Raw genomic sequence first — 16668 nt, forward strand, 5'->3', positions numbered from 1 at the left:
TTGTTACACCAGTATTTGAGGACTTCACATTCTTTAGAATGTAAATGTTTCCACTTTCTGGAATGATAGAATGACATTAGTAGAGAACCCCAACATTTTTTCCTTTCCAGTTATCCATATTGAGACTTCCATGGGCTGTGTCACAGCTCACTTCTTATCCCTCCAAAAAGGAGCCAGTGTGGATCAAGATTAGTGGTACGAGTTCAGCTCTCACCCTAAAATTGAGCTGGGGTAGCTCCAGCAACTCAGGATAATATTTGTATATTTTCTCAGACTGAAAACTCACCTTTTCTTCACAGGTTCTCAGTACCATGTCATACTTGCATTTTCATTCCCTGTGTTACCCCTAAAATGGAATTTTAACTGATTTGCAATATTCCACTCTTTTAGCGACCAGTAGGGTTTCTTTTATGGTTAGATTTCTGTTAAACTAAATAAATAGATAAGTAAATAAGGAAAACTTTGGATCTCTGCCTGGCTGTGGAACAGAGACACAGAAAATAATGGACGACTTATCAGAATTCTTGTAGAATTCTGGTAAGTCATCCATTACTTTCTGTGTCTTATTATCAGAATTCTTTTAGAATTCTGACAGTGTGTTAAACATTAGATAGATCTTTGCTTTTCATTTCCACTTTAACGATCTCTGCCCCTCCTTCTTTAAAACCAATTACCTTTCCTTGTTTTTACTCTTTCTTTTTTTGTTCTGTGTGTCCCTGATAATTAGATTAATTTCCAAATATTGCAAATGTTTCTTATAATGGTTCGGATCAATATTCTTAACCAATTCTATTTGGTTTTACATGAATGTAAAATAAAAAATTATATAAATGCATAAATAAAATCTTTCCAGTGTTTTATGAATGAACTCCATGTGCGTATAGATAATTGAGAATTTAATTATTTCTGAACGCTCTTCTGTCAAATAAATACCCTTTGTGAGTTCCCTCATATGCTTTCTCTGTACTTCCTTCATCCCCATTTTTTCTCCGCGCTCTTTCATTTTCACTTCCAACTACTACAAAAGTGAAGCTGCCGCTGTCAGCTCTTCTGCTTTTAATAGTAGTACAACTCCTGCCTTTACTCTGCTTTTTTGAAACTGTGTGACCATCAAACATCCCAGGAAGGAATCATCAGTAGAAAGCCAACTTGAGGCTATTGCACTCACTAGGTACAAGAATCACACACTTCTAAGGGTTAATGTTCCCAACATTTTCAGATTCTGTTAATTTATGCATGTTTGCAATGGTTTAATAATTATGGTTACAATTAGCTTCACATATTCATAAAGAAAAAACCTTTCTATTTGTCAAAATAACTTTTTAGAATAGAAAAATCATAACAGTAATCTGCTTCTTTCAGATGTACTTTACTAGAAAATTGTTACACATTTTTGATTAGTTTTTTAAATTAATCCAACTTCAGATTACACATTTTACAAACACACCTGTTTTTACCAGGTGGTGGTGAGGTTACATCTGTTTTTCTGGCAGATAATTAGTAGACATTTAATTACAGAGAGAAGTCTCAGACAAGATGCTACTGATACACAAATGAATTTGAATCAGAAAGTATGCATAAGAAGACTATTTAAGCCAAAATCATAAGGATAATATAAAAGGATTGAAACTTGCATCTGTCTTTACCTAGTACATTAGCCAGTGAAGAACAAAAAAGATTTGTGCCTTCTTCACTTTTTCATGTCAACATACCTTTAAATAAAAAGAACAGAACACTGAAATATCAATGCATTATTTTAATACCTTGTAGCAGTTAGTGCAATTATATATGTGCAAATATATATTAGACAAATAAAATAAATATAGACAATACAGCAAATAAGGTTGCTTATAGGCTAACCAAGGGGCAGAAGATGAGAACCATTACATGTGCTAGGCATGCCACTTTAGTAAATCATACCGTACCATTGTTAAAAAATAAATCCTATATGGTGCCTTTATTAGCAAGAATTTTATCAATGGTTAGTTGAAATTAACAAGTACTAAGGACTTGTAGAGGCTTCCAAAAATAGGTTTTCTGTTAAAAAAAAAGGAGAAAGAGGATGTCATAGAAGTCTATGTATGATTTATAGAAAATTACTATACATATATCTGTCTTAATACAAAGAAAAATGCATTTACATAGTTAATAATGACATTTTCCCTAATTATTTCAGTATGTATTCAAGAAATACATACATTAAAGAGTGTTAACAGTAAATGGACTAAAACTCTCTGGAATTTTTGCTGCTGTGTTATGTTTAAATTGTTGATAGAATGCGACAATTACATTTGTGCCAATAAAGATTAGACATCATTGTGAGAAGATTTGTTTGTTGACTACAGAATGCATTCATAAAATTTCTATTCTATTCCTTAATTATTTTATTTGTTAGCATGATTAAATTTCATCAACACGTCAAAGCAAATTGTGATATTTAGCCACAAAGCAAAATAAATTACTAGCAATGATAAAAACCTGATACAGTTGTAAAGTTTTACTTCATCATTTTCATTTTTAAGAGAGTCAGCAAAATGCTTCTCACAATCCCTTCAAGGGTAGATTGTTTAGCTTCTGCTGTATATGGTAGCCTATAACTTCTGACAATTGGATTTCAGATCTCACAGCCCATGTTTATAGCATTCCTAAAGGACAACAGCTCCCTTTCCATAAGTTGGGCTCATAAATTATTTCCTTTTTTCTCAGAAGCTCTGTTCCCCATATCTTCCCATATTGCCCTTACCCTTAAGAAACTAGAGGCCATTCGGACATTTCAGTTGTAGTCTTTTTGTCTTTATTTGAGCTCTTATTTTCATGTAGAGCATTTCACAGTATCCTTCCTGTGTCAAAATTGATTTTCTGTCTTAATAAAGCTAATCCCATACTTTAATGGGACTTCAAATTTGTCTTTTAGATAGGCAATCATTTAAGCTCAATGACCATTTGCTTGTTGACATACTGATGTACAAAAATTACCTTCCAGCTCACAGTTTTCTGTGAAAGGATGATTGCTGAGATTCTTTTGCTGGAATCCTCACATAACCTCTACTGAGGTCAAGATGATTTACCCCTAATATCCAACAAGGTTTTTAACTCAGATATTTCCTGATCTCTGTCTCTTCCCAGAACCTGTCTGTTTTGCTTATGACTCGAGCTTTTCCTATGAAGGTAATTTCCATCATATGCACTAGGTAGTGTATGCTCTTTGACATTGACAGAACAAAATTCTGTGACTCCTCATGTTCACTGTAGAAAGATTTAAAGGACTGTCCTTTCAAAGGATTACATACCACCTAGCAAATAATGTGAAGAATGCTGTTAGTCACCTGTAAGTGTGACTTAAAAGTGCTCCCTAGACTGAAGTTCAAGCAGCAACACTCACTGAAGTTTCAAGAAGTAATGCTGCCTTTGAGAGAGCTGTCCCAGATTTTTTACTTTACTGGTAATAATGAGGACTTTCTTCCAGGTTTTTACTAGTGGGCAATGTGAATAGACAGACAGAGTCATTGGGAGAGGGGAAACAAGCTGCTCATCTGTAACTTCACTTTTTCAAGACGTTATATACATGCACATATATATCCACTTCATTCTCTCTGAATCAATGTGACTTACAGACCTACTTACTGGTAGAATTTGGAAATGCCAGGAATGGCATGGGCAGGGAGGGGAGAAGACTAGGAAACAAATAGTGCAATATATGCATATATCAGTTATATGATGGTTAAAAAGCAGTGCAATAGTGCAATATATTTTGAAAGAGAATTATCAGACTACTGTAGAAGGAAATTGTAAAAGCCAAAGGCATGAAATCCAGTCAAATTAAAATAGCTTTGGAGTTAATTAGGTATTCAGAATACAAAATATATCTAAGCATAAAAGACTTTAGTAGGTCATCAGGATTTGTAACAGACTGAAGAAATGTTGACTAGAAAGCTGCTCTCAAGGAGGGAGTTTACATTGTGAACTGTTTCTGCTAGGAACTATACAAAAGGAAATGATCAGACAGTTGCAAGCACTGTTGTCTCTCTCTGATCTAAAAGATCATTTTTTGCTCTTTGTTTTGTCTCCAAAATAAAGTTGATTTTTTTTTAACAAATTATTATGTTTTTAAGTCCCCATAATGCCCTCATTCTTTTTACCTTTCTGAATAAAAATAATAAAGCATGTTCTGACCTGTGGCCCCCTGCAGCAGCTCCAGGCCTGGGAGCTCCTACCCAGAGCTGAAACCCAGCCCAGATCCCAGCCCTTGTGACCCACTCTGGGGGACTCCTGCTCATGGTTCATGGGCAGAGCCACCCAAACCCAGGCACTCCACAGCTGAGGGTCCCCCAAATGCCAGCGTGAGATTTCTCCCTGTCCAACACCCATGCCAGCACCCAGGCCTCCTATTCAGAGGCAGTGGTACATCAAACAATACATGCAGTATTTTCAATTTCCTGACCCAGTTAATGAGTCTTTTCTACTTCAGTTAAACATAGTAAAATACAGTGAAATAAACAGATTAACATTTTAACAATTTGTCTTAAAGGTGAATAAAAGTTGCAAACAGGAACTGTCTTACCTTTTATGAAAAGAAAATTCAAAGGCCAAATTCACCTAATAGCATTTGAAATTGTAGGTGTCAGTCCTTTTTTTTTTTTAGAAGAGCCTTGTATCATTCATCACTTAAATATAAATATTTTGCTGTCATTTTTACAATGTATAATGTAGTATTTAGTGGAAGTGAACTTAAGCATATTTTTCATTCATATTTTTAATAGTTCAAGTACCAGTATGTTTGATGTTTTGTAAATAATTTTTCTTCTCTTCAAGTCTGAAATACATCGTTAATTGGGAAAGGTGAATTTTTCATAATCTTTAAATCTATTATAAGAGCTGCCCTCTTATAATTTTTGTTTTCTATCATTTATTTGAAAAGCTGAATGAATGTGAATTTCTTTTTATATTGTCACCTTTGTTGCCTTAACAATACTGCTGGATATAGAGAGAAGTTCAGTTCATGAAAGATCTCTGTGAGATCAATGCCACTGCAGTGGCAAGTAATTTTTTTCTTTTAGTTATTTTCTTTTACTTTTATCTGTTAGCTAAATACAGAGATTACAGTTTGATTTTTTTCCTCACAGTCACTCAAGAAGAGTCCTGTGTATGGACAGGAGGGTCCCCAAGGTCACCTAGGCATCGTGTCTGATGATGGTGTTCCAGTTGTGTGATTGATTTAGTTCTGTGAGGTCCTACACTTCCAGAAGTGTGACTGTCACCTTTTTTGTTTTCAAAGCTGGTGAAAGAAATTTTGGAGAACAGTTTCTTCACTTGTATCTTGTGGAGGGAAGACCAACAGTTCGCTTAGGCTGTGGAAACTCTCAGAACATTCTGACTGTGTCCCTGAACCAATCTGTCAGCAAGGGTGTGCTCGTCCCTATCACAGTGAGGTAAGAACTGGGTTACACTAAAAGAGTTTTAGTCATCTATATTGAGCAATAAAATGTAAATTTTTTTTTGACAATAAAAGGGCAAGTCAAAGTGGAAAGCAAATTTGGAAACCTTTTTTTATAAAGTTGAAAATATAATTCAATTTTAATTCTCCTTGATTGAAAATACATTTTAGTTCACACAGATTACTTCAGTCCTTTGGAGAACTTGTGAATCATTCAAAGTCTTCAAAGTCCAGATGCATTTACAGATTCAGATTATTTCAGTTTGAGAACTGAAACAGTTTAAACATGATTTTTGAAATTACAAATGGGGGTCTCATATTTTATGTTTATGAATTAACATGTTGAATAAATTATATTTGTCATCACATTTTAGTGCTAAATATAAGAATAATCTATTGTTTAAGATAAATTAAAAATGGGCATGCTAACAACATCTTACATTACAGGGTGTACTTGATGATTTTAAAAGCTTTATCCAAACAACTACAATTCTAAAAGTTGTCATATCTACATTTGCCACTGTACTGTCAGGGTTATACAAGTGGCTAATCACTGCTGTCACTTTTCATCTTGTACAAATGATAGTTCTGAAAATGGTTCATTTATCATTTTGAGATGGATATTGATATCATGCTTTGGTAATTAATTAACTCTTTTCCAGTCATGGAATTTCATATGTGCAAGCTAGGTAAGAAGTAAAACAGAAATAATATAAAGTTTTTTGTTATGATTATATTAGTAATGTTTAATAATGGTAAAGTATTCAATCTTTACTTTAGAAATGTTTAGAAATAATTCTCACCCATATAAAGTATCATATTACTGTGATTAGGATAATATTTTTTTACATCGTTTAAGTATTCTTAAGTATTAATTGCTGCACCTGAACTGTGAACATTTGTGCTGTGAGGGAATGTAATGCACAAATTATGAAATTAAAGGAAGCCTTGGCTAGGACTATTTTTGTTGTTAGAGGATGGTATGTGAAGGAGACTGCTGCAAAAGTTACCATGAAACATGCATGTTAGACTTCTCAAAATTGTCTTTTACTATCAAAAAAGAAAAATCAAAGCAAAATCTGAATGGTTTTGTGTTTTTCTTCTGAGCTGTTTCTCTGTGATGTAAATGTTGATCAATTCTGAAATGACAGGGGTTTGTTGATCTCATTATATAGATTAGATTGATAAGGGGAGAAGAGAATGTTCAGCATATCAGTCTATTTTCTTAGATTGTATGCTTAACCCATCTGCCCTACCACTTCTTTTAGAAACAAATTTGTTAGAACATAAATCCTTTTTTCAATATACAGAAAGATAATAGGAGCTGCCATTTAAGAAACTGTTTCATTTCTATCTTCTATTTCTGTTCATCCACAGGTCTCTACATTACTTTTTTCCTACATTTAAAACGGGGATGTTTTCCTTTTATGTTTAGTATTAACATCCAGTATTAATGGAACAAAGTCACATAGCATACATTCAAATCTTATTAGCTGGCGGTGTATTTATTTTAGGATTTTTGTACAGATTGTAAAAGCACATAAAATTTACAAAGAAAAGCATATCACTTCCCCTCCTTTTGATCTAGCAGATACTTTTTTCTCTCCAAAAGTACTTGATAGAGTTATACAGCTCATACATTATACAGCTCAATACAAATAAACTATTGTAAGTTTGTTTTTTAATCCCAGAGACTTCTCTTGTATGAGACATTGGTCAGATAATTATCTGCATTTTCTTTGCTTCATTTAAGCCATTAAAATGCCATACTGATTTCAAAGCCTAATAATATTGTAGCAACAAATGCAGCTAAACGAAAATTTAAAAATTGATTCTAGGTATAGAGTTCAAGTTCACGTTGAAAATTTTATTTCCTTCTTTTTCTACCTTAATATTAACACCTCTGTATTTATGGCCTCATTCTTCTTGTTGTTACACTAAAAAATACTATCAGTTCAATTTACACATTTCCTTTGTTTACTAGAATTTTATACTGCTACCTTTGAAACAGTGGCATCTTAAATAACTTGCAAGGTGTGATTGTAGACTGTGACTAGTAGGGATTTACATGAATTTGAGTTTATGGGCTTGGCCTCCAAAATGACTTGTGATTATTCTTGTGAGTCCTTCTGAAATGTAGAGAGAGCAGTATATCCTTCACCAAGCAGCAATAAAATTGTAATCCTTCAGCAGTCATCCTTAACCTCTGTCAAAGGAAAAAGCAAACTTGACAAGGCTGTTGTAGCCTCCCAAGCTCTTGAATTATAAGATATAAAATATAAATCCATGACAAACTGTTGATTTGTGTTCTCAGAGGCTGTTGTAGATAGATAATTCTATCTGTATGCTTTACCTGCAAAATTGTGTGGGGTTTTTTCCCTATAGTGCAGAAAAAGAGTCAAAGAGCAGAATAAATGATAATTTTTGTTACTGTTTCAAAGCTCTCCAACAAGGGAACAAAATGTTTGCTATATTTGATTTTGAATTAGTTTGGAAGATAATATTTGACAGTTATTCTGGTTTTGGATGCTACTATGACTGCAGTGGTTAAGCACCACAGCTAACACATCCAATATCTATAGAAACAGACTTTCTCCTTTTCAAACTTATTCTTTTTAATCCACATGTGCAAGAAACGAATACATTCCCATAGTTTAGAGCTATTGCTTTCCTTTAACTGTATGATTAGTTTCCTTAGATATGGCCATTTTCTCAAACCTGATGAAGATTAAATGAGTTTTAAATGTTCAGTCATTGTCTTTATGATACTTGTGAAATGGCAGCTTTATAGAAGAAAGTCAATAAAGCTCTGATTGCTTACTTTTTTGCCTTGCCTAAAGAAAATAGAAACCTGTTTCAATGTAGTTTCATTTGTGTTTCTATTTCTGTTTATTTTAGGATGATTTGATTACTGGTTTGAAAATGTGCATTCATTTGAGTGTAATTTTTTATGATTTCATGATTGAGAATGTATTGGTCTTTTCAGTTAAAGCTTTGAACACATACTTGAAATGTAGTTTGGATTGGTTTTATGGATTTGTTCTTTAAAGTTATTCAAAGAACATTAATCCAAACAAATTTCATTCCATGAGTAGGTTCTGAAATGCATTTGCCTGATGTAAAATTTGCTCTACTTTGTGGTTAAAGTGATATTACTGTCATGGGGGCAAATGATGTTTCTTCAATTCAGTGGTTGAAAGAAGGTAAATTTAACAAAGAGATTGAAATACTCAGGTCATCAGGATTTTGATTTATCTAGATAGTAAGGTGGATTGGCACTTTAAGAATATAAGTACTGATATTTTTTAGACATCTTAGATTCTTGTCTCTAAATGATATTTTTGTCTGTTCTGCACAGTGATGTGATACAGCGGGTCCTTTTCTGTTTAGGAGATTCCAAGCAAGCATTAATTAAAATCTTCCCTGTATGTGACAACATCACTCTTCAATCTTATTCACCTGCAGAGCTTTCAGAATTTTACTCTGGAATTTAATGAACATAGTGCCCATCCCCACAGAGCTATAGCATGTTATTGCGTACATTTACATTTCATGTATCTTCCAAGTGAACATGTTGAAAGCAGTTGTTTCCAGTTTTCTGTCACACTTTAATCAGTAGTATGGATGTGAGCATTTACTCATGGTTGATAAGGGCACCTTTAGCTGTCCTTAAAAGGGTTTATTTGTTAAATACATTATCCAGTTAATTTGGCCAAGTATCACCTAGACCATGCAGTGTACAGAAGCTGCTGAAGTTTATTATTTGGTCTTCCAGCTTCAAAAGCAGATGGCACATTCTGAACTGTGAAAGTCCTCAGCATGTTTTTGTACCTCCACATGGAAACTTTGGCAAGGTGTAATGTATTAAGTACTAGTTACATGATTATATTATCAGTGTCCATGATTTCCCCACTTCTACTTCCTCCCTTTCCACAGAAGAAAGAAAATCGTTGCTTGAACTATTCTACAAAGTTTTTCCATGCATGTGCATTCTGAAAATGTGTTTCTAAAAAATATGTAAATCACAATCCATATGATATGTTGTCTCATTTTCAGTCATGTTGTTTACCTATTTCATTTCATTATTTCAGAGATATATAAGTTTTCATACATATTAGTGCATATTTTTATTATTATTTACAGGTGTTGGGTATCCTGCATAGTGGGAAAGTATTACTTAAAATTAAATTAAATCAATAAACCAAAAAAAACCCCAAACTCAATTATCTGATGCCTTGCTATTGCTTCCAATATTACCAGTTACCAAGAAATATAGGATATTTTTTTGATGATTTGGAAACATCTGAGCAGCAGGTTTTGTATCTCAGCAAGTATATAGTGTAGCCTAGGTTTTGTACATGCCATACTGATTTCCAACATAATTAATTATGTTATGAATAAGAAATGGAAAGGTGATTTGGTAAATGACAACTACGTGCAATATCGCTGTCATCTTATCACACCTCATCTTTTCAAAATTATTTGAAGATTAACATTGAAAGCAGTCTTGGATAGATTTTAAAAATTGTATTTTATTTTATGAATGTATAATATTGTTAAGGAAAATGCATTTAGATATGGTTTTAAATAGGAATGTTTTACACATTCTATATCTTAATTTCAAATTTTAAGTCTACATGTAGATAAGTTATACCTATGTTGTGGTGCATCGAACTGGAAATGCTGTAGGATATTAATCAATTTTGAAGAAAATTTGTGATTACTTCTAGAAGGGCATATATACAACTGCATAAATTTATGTTTACTGAATTTTCTATAGCAATTGAAAATTTCATAAAATCATCACATTTTCCACTGTAAGGTAGGAATGCTTTTGCCCTGTACACCTATGTATTGTTTGTCCCTTGAAAGCTTTAATCCATTTCATTAATTGAGCTGTTACAGTTTTGCACAAGAAATCACTACATCTATTTAGTCTTAAAAATAGTCCCATAAGAGATGCATTAAATCAAGCTAATGAATACAAATTCTTGTATACGTAATTAAAATTTGAAACAAAAATTTGGAACATTGGAATCAGCTGGTTAAATAATGCCATGTGGCATGTTGTCTGGAATAAGTCAAATAAGAAAATGGATTCTCATAAAGAATATAGAAAAGGTTACCTTTTGTCTTTGTTTCAATTTCAGCTTTTGTGTATGAACAGAACATTCAGTGTGTTTAGAAATATAAGCCACTTTCTGAAACTTTTTTTTTCCTTTCATTTATCAGCAGTATGCAATATTTCATCAGTGATCTGTCAAAGCCAACAAACCAACTGCTATGGCTGTTCAAGCTCATTAGCTACTGACTTGAAGAACAGATGTTTGAATTCCTGTACCCTTCATGCTCTGGGTTTATGCTAGATTTCCTTGCATTAACTGCTCTTAGAGGAATGACCCAAGAACACAGAAGGACAGAGTCAAGTGATTCCTTAGGCTGGAAAGGCTCTCTGCTGGTCCTTCCGACATTCCTACTCAAGCCAGCTGTCCTGGTTTCAGCTGGGGTAGAGTTTTCTTCTCAGTGCCTGGTATAGTGCTGTGTTTTGCATTCAGTATGAGGATTAGGTTAATTACACATTAATGCTATGGTTGCTGCTAATTCATGTTTATAATAAGTCAAGGGCTTGTTTTTGTGGTACATACTCTGCCTGTAAGGAAGTACACAAAAAAATCATTAACTGGCTTTGGATGGTTTATTGCAAAGTGGCTCACCACAGACCAGTTTGCAGTACATGGTGTCAAAATATTTTCATCTTCCAATTCATGCTGTCATTATACATTTATCTCAAATGAAAAGGCCATGTCACAAAATAAGTGATATCTGCTGTGTTTTCTTACGGACAAATTACAGAGTTGCATTAAATGTCGTTTGATCTCCTGCAAGGGCGTGTACTCCAAAAGCTAAAACTACTGACCAAAACCAATGCATTAAAGAGGGTTTGAGGTTCTCTTGCTAGGTGTGAGTCTTCTTCAGTCTTTTTCAAAGCTGTTCATATCTATATAAATGTTAGAGTGTGAACTGAATTAGCAGTTCAGTAATAGAGAGTGGCATCAGGCATCCAGAGCTCCATACTGAACTGAGCTCTGAGTCACAGCTCGAGTGCTATGACCTACCTGGAACCATAGAAACAACAGGGAAAAGCAATGTATATTTACCATATTTTAAAGATAAAGCTTTGAAAAAAATATGAGGCTGTTGATTACTTACATTATTTAAGAAAAATGCTGATGAGTCATATTTATTCCATCTGACCTCACCTACTTTCATGTAAGGTATTAATCTAAAGGAGTTTGTATAAGTACATGGATTTATGGCAAAATTTAAAAATTAATGCAGTACTCAGACATTGATTGCTCACTAGCAATTTTTGACACTTAACTGAAAACTGACTGTCTCTAGGTTACTTCCCTGAGTGGTCAGTGTTAAATGGTAAACAAGCTGAAAAAGTAGAAAAATTGGTTTGAAAAATACTCTTTATTTATTTCTCACAATATTTCATCCCATTGATAAACCCTTTTTACTGTTACAGTTACTGCAGCTTCAAACCTACATAAAACTCAAGATTTTGTTGTTGTTAAATCTTAATGATAAAATAAATATATTTTGTAAATGTCTCTAGTATCAGAGAAAATAATACTGGAAAGTATTATTTGGAAAGTCTTGTTAGCAGGGCACACCTCCAATCTGTTGAACACAGAATTTGAAAAATTAAATTTTGTTGGAAGTATTATGTATTTAAATTTTATGCTAAATGAGGCATTCTGTTAAATCAAGTTCTGTTTGGGGCAAATGCTGACTTTAGCATAGATGCATCAAATAGATGCTCCAATCATGAACTTAAAATTGACATTGTGAATTCCTGTTTACACTTCAATATCCTGAAAAAAAAGAAAGCATAATTTAATCTCTATTCCTGAAGGTATCTACTGGAAATTAAACTTTTAATTGATAGAATAAGAGATGCTAGAGATGACTGTATTTCCTATAGGAAAAAGGATAGCTTTTATTTTTAAGCATATTATCTGTTTTAAGAATGTAACATATTTCATTTGAATTTCCAATGTTGCTAAAGGGTGTTTGTATTTATTAGTCAGTTCAACTTAGCATAATAAAGCAAAATCAAGCAGCACAGAAAAAAATGCACTAACCTTGACAGTATTTTATTTTGGATTGTGTTTACCATTGTAGGATGAATTAACTCATCCTAAAAGATGCTGATAGGCATAACTCCCTCACAGCTATGCAGAATAATCCATCATTCACCACAAAGACTTGAATATTTAACTTTCCATTAATTTGCAAGAAATATAAAAAAAGTTTTATGATGGAGAGCAAAACAATTTCATGGTTCTGAAGAAAATTCTGTCATGTCAGTGGTCATTTTGACAGGAGTCCAACTTTATATTTTATGTACTGACTGTCCCAGTGAGAGTGCCTGTATAGACTAGTGGTAGAATGGAAAGGTTTTTTTTGATCTTTCCTGTGTTTAAGGTGCATTCCTGCCCAACTATTATATTGTTCTCCCACCATTCTCCCTCTCTAATGTAGAGGACCAGACTTGAAAATAATTATGAAGGTTGATATTATCGGGTTGGAGCAATGTTTTTATTATGTCCATTTTTTCCTAGGATAAGCCAAACACTTCAGTAATACCCTTCATACTCAAACTCTGAATTTCATTGATTCCAGTGATTTACTTTAAAAAATTCCTCTTGAACCAAGTGGTTCAAGACAATATATTTACTTTGTAATTTTTCCTACACGAGTGGTAAAATGAAAAGGACTAATGAGGAATGCTTAAAAACCTTGTCATATCAATTTTAACATTTTTAAACAGAATCAGATGTTTAATGACCATGGTAATCTCCAATGTATGTTGATTATTTCATTGTTAAGCATATTACAGATATGTTGGTAATTAGATTTGTGAGTAGATTGTTAGGTTTTCATGCTATAACTTTCAAAAGCATGACTAAAGTATTGTATAATTCAGAAAATTCTAAAACCTCACTGTTTATCAGACCCTTTTATCAAACATGACAAAATAATAGCTAGTGTAATTTTCAGAATAACCAGAAAAATTCATTTTCCAAAGGAAGTTGTAAGATTAATAATCACATTAAGGAAACAGTTTCAATGTGCTGTTGACAATTGCAGTAATTATTTATTACTTTCTTAGTGAGTGATGCTGTTAACGGCAGTTATTTCTCAATGAGATTTTACTGAATCTCTATGCCATAATTTATCAGGTCTTCTAAAGACAGTGAGTTGTGAATTCACCAGAATTAAAGTATACATTATAAAGCATAATGAATGCACATTTCTTTATCTTCTACTTTTAGATTTGGCTATGTGTTATAATTTTAAAATTCCAATATCCAAAGAATCTCTGAGTTTCTGCAAAAAAACTAGGAAGAATAAAGTTCTAATAGTCTGTATAACCCAATTTCCATTTTCTGGATACATCTGCTTTGAAAATTATATTATTTGCCCTTCAGCAGTGTTGCAGATAAATCATATGTAAGAGATATACCTTGGAAATTCTAAACTGCATTTAACCTAAATTTCCAAAATTTGCTAAGTTCTTTAAAAGCCTCCTTTTCTGTATTAAAGGAGACACCATTTTAATGGTGCAGACTGGTACACAGTCTTGTTTTTTCTGTGTGCTGAATAAGCATTGCTTTCCAGGTACTGCTGATGTCATTGCTTACTCACTGTGGTTTCTCTACATAGACAGTGATCTCATGCGTTTCACTTTTCCATCTTCTTGGGCCTGAGTCAGGCTGGGTGAAAAGCAAGCATTTCAGAATATTTGGCTGCTCCCACTGCTCCAGGGAGGAAGTGGGATGCATGGCCCTTCTGATCTGCTTGCAAGGACTAGCAGTTATTTCACATACAGGCTAGAGTGAAGGGATTTCAGTAGTGCTGATGGGACACCAGGCATTATGCATGAAACAGTGCAGATATCATTGACATGAAGGAAAAAAAGGAGTCACTGGATTACAGAAGGAATAAAAAAATAATAAAATTAGGTAATAAAGGCAATATGATACATTGTTAAATATTTTTATCATTTCAATATTTTATTTTTTATTTTTAATGTATATAAATTCTCTAAAATTCATCATCTATGTCCAGTCACCCAATGATTTACACAGAGGACTTTTCAGACAGCAGTTTGTTTTCCGTTGGTTTGGCACAGCACATGGAGCAATAGCATTAGAGTATAGAGCCAAATATCTTATGAAGGTGGTGTGTTGCCTTCTTCCTAAGTGAGATGGTAGTTTACACTGTTGTATTTGAGAGTTCTGAAGAGCTGAACAACAATATAAAACTGTGAAGAGCAAGCAGTTTTTTAATTTTCTTCCTCTAACCTGTTGTTCTGTATGTGGAAGATCAATACAGAAATAAAATTGGTTCAGTGTGCTTGTAACAATTGGCAATTCTCTTCAGGTTTGCCTTAGCTGAGAGCAATAGGAAGTACTATTTGCTCTGTAGGTATTAGAAAATCAGTAGAAAATAAAAAACAGAAGTCAGCCAGCCTGTATATGAATGTCCAAAAAAGCAGTGGTAGAGAGAAGGGCAAGAAAATGTATCTCTCAACAAGCCAGTTTGGCTCCCTTTGATTCATCTCATGAGCACCAATAAGCACAGAGGAGTCAGAAGGCAGAGCTCCACAAACAATGAAACAGGCAGTGAAGTCGTGCAGTCCAGACTGCTGTGGGATTATGCTGAATTTTCTCCTGTTTGCTGAGAAGAGAGCAGTTCTTCTTGGTCTAGGTGGCCAGCTCCTAGCTCAGCAGCAAATTTTCAATATGCTTTCAAAAAGTTTGGTTAATCTTGGCTTGTTGCTTAGTTCGTACAACTCCAAAGTGGGAATACTATTTACCTATCTCCAAAACATATTCAAAAGACTAAATTTTCTGAGGCAAAGAATTTTAAAAATGTGACATTGAGCTTCTGATACATGATCTGTACTTTTCACTATACTCAGTCCATTTCTGTGACCAGAAATTTTCACAATTTTCAGGTGTCCTGGGGATTGCTGTTTCATATATTTCATTGGATAACCTTTTTCATGGGGTCTTAGGGAAAGAAGAAATAGAGATAGTTATTATTTAATTGTAATAGCTATAATCTTATTTTTTTCTAAATTCTTGCTTTCTAAATAAATTTCAGGTAGATTTTTAATATATAGTTTTCACATAGGCAGAGAAGAAAGAACAAAACAGGACATCAGACAGCTCTTTGTTTAAAAAATAGCCAGTTTAGGCCTAGTTCTGCATACCAGCAGTAAGAAAATTTGGTGCTGGAAATTGAGTCACTTGATTAAAGAGAATATTCAATAAAATTCATGCACACATGTATTAAATAGTCCTCTTTGATAGTTGTGAAAGAGAGAGAGGAAAAAAGAGACAGATGTCAACCTCATCTTTCTGAGAGAGAAACATCAACTGCATCTTTCTGAGAGTCTGCAAGAAACTCATTTGTGGAACATATCACAGGAAGGAAATCTTTTGTGTTCTTTTAACTGAAGTGCCCCCATTCCATAGGGAATTTATATTTTGGTATCAATAATTCAGGTGGGAGAAGTTATTTTATTTATCTCTCCACCACTTTGATTGCCACTATCATTAGTTTGTTCTTCGAAGCACACATTAACCTGGATTTTTCTTAGACTGTAAAGTGTCTTGGAAACTTTCTTCTCTGCTTGCTCACTATTTTGTACCCCTTACCTCCTGTCCCTTTTTACCTTTGTTGATCTATTTTCTATAGAGTTAGTGATGCTGCTGTTACATCTGTGATCAGCTTCATCCAAAGATGCTTTGTCATTTTTTGACCATTACTTGATTATTTAATATTTTAGCAAAGTGCTGCAGAGGTTATAGAAAGGAGATGTACAGAGTGTAGGTGCCCAGGCCCTGGCAGTGGGGCTGCAGGAGGTGGGTATTTCCTGAAAGAAAATCTCTGGGACCCCCAGAGATCCCACAATGGACGAGGAGAAGGTGTGAGAGGCAAGGAGCAGCAGAGAGGAGCTTTTACATACTGAACTGTACTCCCCATCCTCCTCCTGCCCTGTTTGAGTATGGGAGATACAGAAGTTGGGAATGGAGCTAAGTTGAGCCTGGAAAAAAAGGGGGTTAGGGAGCAGGGGGTTAATTTTTCTCTTTGTTTCTTACCATCCAAACCTATTTAATGGCAAATAAATTGAATAAATTTTCCCCATGTTG

At 33.9% G+C, this 16668-nt stretch overlaps 1 protein-coding gene across 1 annotated transcript in view; it reads left to right on the top strand.

Annotated features, from left to right (window-relative positions):
- EYS (eyes shut homolog) overlaps window positions 1–16668 on the top strand; it is a 700592-nt gene that overhangs the window by 560593 nt on the left and 123331 nt on the right. Inside the window, exon 39 of the mRNA XM_063152992.1 lies at window positions 5276–5429. Coding sequence (XP_063009062.1) covers window positions 5276–5429 — 154 coding nt within the window. The remainder of the gene's footprint in view (window positions 1–5275; window positions 5430–16668) is intronic.

Source organism: Melospiza melodia, chromosome 3, assembly GCF_035770615.1.
Source record: "Melospiza melodia melodia isolate bMelMel2 chromosome 3, bMelMel2.pri, whole genome shotgun sequence".
NCBI classification, from domain to species: Eukaryota; Metazoa; Chordata; class Aves; order Passeriformes; family Passerellidae; genus Melospiza; species Melospiza melodia.